Source organism: Choloepus didactylus, chromosome 5, assembly GCF_015220235.1.
Source record: "Choloepus didactylus isolate mChoDid1 chromosome 5, mChoDid1.pri, whole genome shotgun sequence".
NCBI lineage: Eukaryota > Metazoa > Chordata > Mammalia > Pilosa > Megalonychidae > Choloepus > Choloepus didactylus.
Genome location: NC_051311.1, coordinates 142276418 through 142284017, shown reverse-complemented (window position 1 = coordinate 142284017; position 7600 = coordinate 142276418). Strand labels below are relative to the sequence as shown.

The 7600-nt window shown below is 42.9% G+C and overlaps 1 protein-coding gene across 1 annotated transcript; it reads left to right on the top strand.

Annotated features, from left to right (window-relative positions):
• The first annotated feature begins 1448 nt into the window (after positions 1 to 1448).
• LOC119534553 (AT-rich interactive domain-containing protein 2-like) lies at positions 1449 to 7560 on the top strand. The gene is given in 2 exon segments (XM_037837020.1): positions 1449 to 3354; positions 3356 to 7560. Coding segments are annotated over 2 exon segments (4695 nt in total). The 5' UTR covers positions 1449 to 1648; the 3' UTR covers positions 6345 to 7560.
• Positions 7561 to 7600: the final 40 nt, after the last annotated feature.

Genomic DNA, 7600 nt, shown 5'->3' with positions numbered 1-7600 from the left:
TCTATAGTTTAGTTTATGATATTGTGCCAATGTTAATTTTTAGTTTTGATAAATATGCTATGGCTCTGGAAGACATCAACATTAGGCTATCCCGGGTAAAGATTATACAGGAACTCCTCCATAAATCTAAAATTATTTTAAAATAAAAAATTAAATTTATTGGGTTACCAATTTTGCTGCAAAACTATGGTGCTCCATAGGCAAAATTATAGGGCTGCCACAGGGCAAGCCATGCTGAATCATGGAAGATAGAGATGAAAACCACCTAGAGGGCCTTTGTCAGGAGACAGGAGAATGTGAAATGAGCCCCCAGCCTACTTGTAAATAGGGTTAGTGTAAGGGGAGGTCAGTGACCTGGAGGGAAAACACAGGCACTCAAGCCCCAGCAGGAGAATTTTGGGGTCTATCTGGACTGAAAAACTCAAGAGGAAATAATAAGACCTGAGCTAGGAGTTAACATGTAGAAATAGGCACATTTGGAGCAATTTCCTTGGATAAGATTTATCTGTGTCAGTGTCTCTTTCCTGAGGAGTTAACTGCTAATCCTGAGCACATATGGACCCACCTGAAAGGGGCAGGTTTCTGCCTTTTCCCCTCAGCACAGGCTTTTTGTCTCCTCTTTTTTTGCACATCTCTGTTTCAAGGACCCCTTAATATTTATGCCGAGAATTTAGAATAGGAAAAAATGCAAAAGGAAATGAGCTTGACTATTGAGCACTGTGGGGCTGATGATATAAGCTGGGCTTATACCATATTTATCCATAAACATCAGTGCAGAGCTGCTACTGAGAATGAACAGATGAGGAAAGAGAAACTCAAGAGAAAGGAAGGGCATATCCTATAGAAAGACTACTGGTTTCAATTAAATGGTAAGTTGAAAAATAATATATTCCAAGCATTATGTTAATTTAAATAATCATTCTGAGAAATGTAACATAATATTTAATTTATTACAGGCGTCCCCGGGCCGAGACGCCTGGGCCGGCGGCGCTGAGAGGCGGACCACAACCCGGCGCGGGGCAAGAGGGAAGGAAGGGGTGGGGGTGGGGGCCGCGCTCGCCCAGCGGCTTCGCGCGGATCCGGCATTCGCTTGCCCCTCTAGTTTCGCTCGGATTTCTTTAAACTTTTTTAGAAATTCCCCTCCCTCCTTCCCTCCTCTCCCCCTTGGCCTCCTGCTCCCTCCTTCCCCTCCTCCTCCTCCTCCCCCTCCCTCCCTCCCTGCGCCGCCGCCGCCGCCGCCGCCACCATGACTGAGCCCCGCCGCCACCATGACTGAGCCCCGCCGCCGCCGCCACCATGACTGAGCCCCGCCGCCGCCGCCACCATGACTGAGCCCCGCCGCCACCGCCACCATGACTGAGCCCCGCCGCCACCATGACTGAGCCCCGCCGCCGCCGCCACCATGACTGAGCCCCGCCGCCACCATGACTGAGCCCCGCCGCCACCATGACTGAGCCCCGCCGCCGCCGCCACCATGACTGAGCCCCGCCGCCGCCGCCACCATGACTGAGCCCCGCCGCCACCATGACTGAGCCCCGCCGCCGCCGGCCGAGGAATGGGCTCCGGGCTCTGGTAGGAAGCGCAGGGAACGGGGGGCGCTTTTAGAACACCGATCTGGGTTTTTTTAAAAACCTCCTTTGAAAAAATAATGGCAAACTCGACGGGAAAGGCGCCTCCGGACGAGCGGAGAAAGGGACTCGCTTTCCTGGACGAGCTGCGGCAGTTCCACCACAGCAGAGGGTCGCCCTTTAAAAAAATCCCTGCGGTGGGTGGGAAGGAGCTGGATCTTCACGGTCTCTACACCAGAGTCACTACTTTAGGCGGATTCGCGAAGGTTTCTGAGAAGAATCAGTGGGGAGAAATTGTTGAAGAGTTCAACTTTCCCAGAAGTTGTTCTAACGCTGCCTTTGCTTTAAAACAGTATTACTTACGTTACCTAGAAAAGTACGAGAAAGTTCATCATTTTGGGGAGGATGATGATGAGGTACCACCAGGCAATCCAAAGCCACAGCTTCCTATTGGTGCAATTCCATCTTCCTACAATTACCAGCAACACAGTGTGTCAGATTATCTGCGTCAAAGTTATGGGCTATCTATGGACTTCAATTCGCCAAATGATTATAATAAATTGGTGCTTTCACTGTTATCTGGACTACCAAATGAAGTGGACTTTGCTATTAATGTATGCACTCTCCTATCAAATGAAAGCAAGCATGTCATGCAACTTGAAAAAGACCCTAAAATCATCACCTTATTACTTGCTAATGCTGGGGTATTTGATGACACTTTAGGATCCTTTTCTTCTGTATTTGGAGAAGAATGGAAAGAGAAGACTGATAGAGATTTTGTTAAGTTTTGGAAAGACGTTGATGATAATGAAGTTCGTGACCTCATTTCTGACAGAAACAAGTCTCATGAAGGTACATCAGGAGAATGGATTTGGGAATCTTTATTTCATCCACCTCGAAAGTTGGGCATTAATGATATCAAAGGACAACGGGTACTTCAGATTGCAGTGATTTTGAGAAATCTTTCCTTTGAGGAGGGCAATGTTAAGTTCTTGGCAGCTAATCGTACCTGTCTTCGTTTCTTATTACTTTCTGCACATAGTCATTTTATTTCTCTAAGGCAATTGGGACTTGACACATTAGGAAATATTGCAGCTGAGCTTTTATTGGACCCTGTTGATTTCAAAACTACTCATCTGATGTTTCATACCGTTACAAAATGCCTAATGTCAAGGGATAGGTTTTTAAAGATGAGGGGCATGGAAATTTTGGGAAATCTTTGCAAAGCAGAAGATAATGGTGTTCTAATTTGCGAATATGTGGATCAGGACTCATACAGAGAAATCATTTGTCATCTCACTTTACCTGATGTGCTGCTTGTAATCTCAACACTCGAGGTGCTATATATGCTCACAGAAATGGGAGATGTTGCTTGCACAAAAATTGCAAAAGTAGAAAAGAGCATAGATATGTTAGTCTGTCTCATTTCTATGGATATTCAGATGTTTGGCCCTGATGCACTAGCTGCAGTAAAACTCGTTGAACACCCAAGTTCCAATCAAGTTTTATCTGAAATTAGGCCACAAGCTGTAGAGCAAGTCCAAACCCAGACCCATGTAGCATCTGCCCCAGCTTCCAGAGCAGTTGTAGCACAGCATGTTGCTCCACCTCCGGGAATAGTGGAAATAGACAGTGAGAAGTTTGCTTGTCAGTGGTTAAATGCTCATTTTGAAGTAAATCCAGATTGTTCTGTCTCTCGAGCAGAAATGTATTCTGAATACCTCTCAACCTGCAGTAAATTAGCTCGTGGTGGAATTCTAACATCAACTGGATTTTATAAATGTCTTAGGAATCCCTCATGGACCACAAACTGTAGGAAACCATTTTCAGAGGACTCCTGTTACCAACCAATCTTCAAATTTGACTGCAACACAAATGTCTTTTCCAGTACAAGGTGTTCATTCTGTGGCACAGACTGTTTCAAGAATTCCACCAAATCCTTCAGTTCATAACCACCAGCAGCAAAATGCTCCGGTGACTGTCATTCAAAATAAAGCTCCAATTCCTTGTGAAGTTGTTAAAGCTGCAGTAATCCAGAATTCTGTACCCCAGTCAGCAGTTCCTGTTAGTCTTCCTGTTGGAGGAGGAACTGCACAGAGTTCTGTGGTTCAGAATCATAATACAGGGCCACAACCTGTTACAGTTGTAAATTCTCAAACTTTGCTTCACCATTCATCTGTAATTCCACAGCAGCCTCCATTACACACAGTGGTACCTGGACAGATACCTTCAGGCACTCCTGTTACGGTAATTCAACAAGCTGTACCACAGAGTCATATATTTGGCAGAGTACAGAACATACCAGCTTGTACTTCTACAGTTACACAGGGTCAGCAGTTAATCACCACATCACCCCAACCTGTGCAAACTTCATCTCAACAGACATCAGTTGGTAGCCAGCCACAAGACACTGTTATCATAGCACCTCCACAATATGTTACAACTTCAGCATCCAATATTGTCTCAGCAGCTTCAGTGCAGAATTTTCAGGTAGCTGCAGGACAAATGGTTACCATTGCTGGTGTCCCAAGTCCACAACCCTCAAGGGTAGGGTTTCAGAACATTGCACCAAAACCTCTCCCTTCTCAACAAGTTTCATCAACAGTGGTACAGCAGCCTATTCAACAACCACAACAGCCAACCCAACAAAGTGTAGTGATTGTAAGCCAGCCAGCTCAACAAGGTCAAACTTATGCACCAGCCATTCACCAAATTGTTCTTGCTAATCCAGCAGCTCTTCCAGCTGGCCAGACAGTTCAGCTAACTGGACAACCAAACATAACTCCATCTTCCTCACCATCACCTGTCCCAGCAACTAATAACCAAACCCCTACTGCCATGTCATCATCATCTTCCACCCCTCAATCACAAGGACCACCTCCTACTGTCAGTCAAATGCTATCTGTGAAAAGGCAGCAACAGCAGCAGCATTCACCAGCACCCCCACCACAGCAGGTACAAGTACAAGTACAGCCACAGCAAACGAATGCAGGTGTTGGTCAGCCTGCTTCTGGTGAGTCAAGTCTGATAAAACAGTTGCTGCTTCCGAAGCGTGGGCCTTCAACTCCAGGTGGTAAGCTTATTCTCCCAGCTCCACAGATTCCTCCCCCTAATAATGCAAGAGCTCCTAGCCCTCAGGTGGTCTATCAGGTGGCCAATAACCAAGCAGCAGGTTTTGGGGTACAGGGGCAAACTCCAGCTCAGCAGCTATTGGTTGGGCAGCAAAATGTTCAGTTGGTCCAAAGTGCAATGCCACCCACAGGGGGAGTGCAAACCATACCCATCTCGAACTTACAAATATTGCCAGGTCCGCTGATCTCAAATAGCCCAGCAACCATTTTCCAAGGGACTTCTGGCAACCAGGTAACCATAACAGTTGTGCCAAATACAAGTTTTGCAACTGCAACTGTGAGTCAGGGAAATGCAACTCAGCTCATTGCTCCAGCAGGAATTACCATGAGCGGAACACAGACAGGAGTTGGACTGCAGGTGCAAACGCTTCCAGCCACTCAAGCATCTCCAGCTGGACAATCACCGTGTACTACTGCTACTCCCCCATTCAAAGGTGATAAAATAATTTGCCAAAAGGAGGAGGAAGCAAAGGAAGCAACAGGTTTACATGTTCATGAACGTAAAATTGAAGTCATGGAAAATCCATCCTGCCGACGAGGAGCTAGCACCAGCAATGGGGATACAAAGGAAAACGAAGTGCAAGTGGGAAGTCTTTTAAATGGGAGAAAGTACAGTGACTCAAGTCTACCTCCTTCAAACTCAGGGAAAATTCAAAGTGAGGCTAATCAGTGCTCACTAATCAGTAATGGGCCATCATTAGAATTAGGTGAGAACGGAGCATCTGGAAAACAAAACTCAGAACAAATGGACATGCAGGAAATAAAAAGTGATTTGAAAAAACCCCTAGTTAATGGAATCTGTGATTTTGATAAAGGAGATGGTTCACATTTGAGCAAAAACATTCCAAATCACAAAACTTCCAATCATGTAGGAAATGGTGAGATACCTCCAGTGGAACCACAAGGAACTTTAGATGCTACCCAGCAAGATACTGCCAAAGGTGATCAACTAGAAAGAATTTCTAATGGACCTATTTTAATGTTGGGTGGTTCACCATCTGTGAGCAGCATACAGGAGGCTTCAAATGTGGCAGCACAGCAATTTAGTGGTACTGATTTGCCTAATGGACCTCTAGCTTCAAATTTGAATTCAGATGTGCCTCAGCAACGCCCTAGTGTAGTTGTCTCACCACATTCTACAACCTCTGTTATACAGGGGCATCAAATCATAGCAGTTCCCCACTCAGGATCAAGAGGATCCCAGTCTCCTGCCCTGTCATCTGAAGTTCCATCTACAAATGGCACAGCAGAATGCAAAACTGTAAAGAGGCCAGCAGAGGATAATGATAGGGAAACAGTCACAGTAATTCCAAATAAAGTAGGAGTTAGAATTGTTACAATCAGTGACCCCAACAATGCTGCCTGCAGTGCAACAATGGTTGCCGTTCCAGCAGGAGCAGATCCAAGCACTGTAGCTAAAGTAGCAATAGAAAGTGCTGTTCAGCAAAAACAGCAGCATACACCAACATACGTACAGAATGTGCTCCCACAGAACACTCCTATGACACTGTCACCAGCTGTGCAAGTGCAGGGCCAGCCTAACAATTCTCAGCCTTCCCCGTTCAGTACATCCAGTCAACACGGAGATCCAATGAGAAAACCTGGACAAAACGTCATGTGTCTGTGGCAGTCTTGTAAAAAGTAAATGACAATTTTATTTGAAATATATAAACGCTATCTTTATTTTGGAATGCTTTTATATTTAAATTTCTGTCATCTATAGTTTCATGAAAATTATCATTTGAAATCACTGTTGTTTAGCAAAAATATTTTATGGTAAGTGATATTTACATAGATTCAGTGGCACTTAGGCAAAGAAACTTATATAAATGGTATAAAGAGCTTCACTGCCTAATGGTAAGTTTTAGGGCATGTGTTTCAGCATTAGTTTTTAATACAAGCAAATCAGTTAAGAATTTGATGGTATATATGACTAAGAAAAAGACCTAGGTTTTAACATTTTTAAAGTAACTTGAACCTAGTGGTAGCTAATTTCTGTATAATAGATGTTAGAGGTAACATCAGTTAGAACAACTTGTCTTAAGTGTAAAATTGGGGCAGACACCTTATGAAAATTATTTTAAAAGGCATAACATCTTACATTGTAGTCAACTTATAACAGACAAACAATGAATAGAACTGAATTTAAGGCTCTTTTAGACTTGAAGGAAAACTTGAGAATAATATTAAAATAAAAATCTTAGTTCCTTGAACAATCCTCTGCCAAAATCCTCTGCGTTGAGTAACTCTTTAGAGCTGTAGGACTAAGATGCTTGTCTTAATAGACATAACACCCTTCATTTCTTAGATATCTAGGATTCCATTTCATTCTTAAGTAAATAAAATTACCACATTCTGAAAAAAAAAAAAATAATTTATTACAGCTTAAGATGGCCAGTGATGTGAATGAACTATAATTATAATTATTATTTTCCAAAGTCAAGAGATGTTGAGAGTTATAATTGCTTAAATGATTATTACTTTGTTACTTAATATAAAAATTTCACAATTTCTTAGAGAAATGTCACAATTAACTGGGAACAATCATATTTTTAAGTGAATGGGAAAGAAAATTATTTTTTATATGAACCATTTCTACCATTTTCTAAAATATAATACAGTTATTTTCCAGAACTACTGCTTTTTCTTAGAGAATGCTACATGTGAGAAATAAAAATTCAGCACAAAAATATTCTTGTACTGTTCTGAAAAAAATATATAGCAACATAAGCTGTGCCTGATTATGAAATAAATAGTATTGACATTTATTCTGTGGCCACTAGCAGAATGACTGAGTGCACCAATAAAAATTCACAGGACATAATCCCATCAACTGAATTAGAAAAACATGATGAACCCAATCAAAACCAATTCTGAGTAAATATCATAAACAAAAAATAA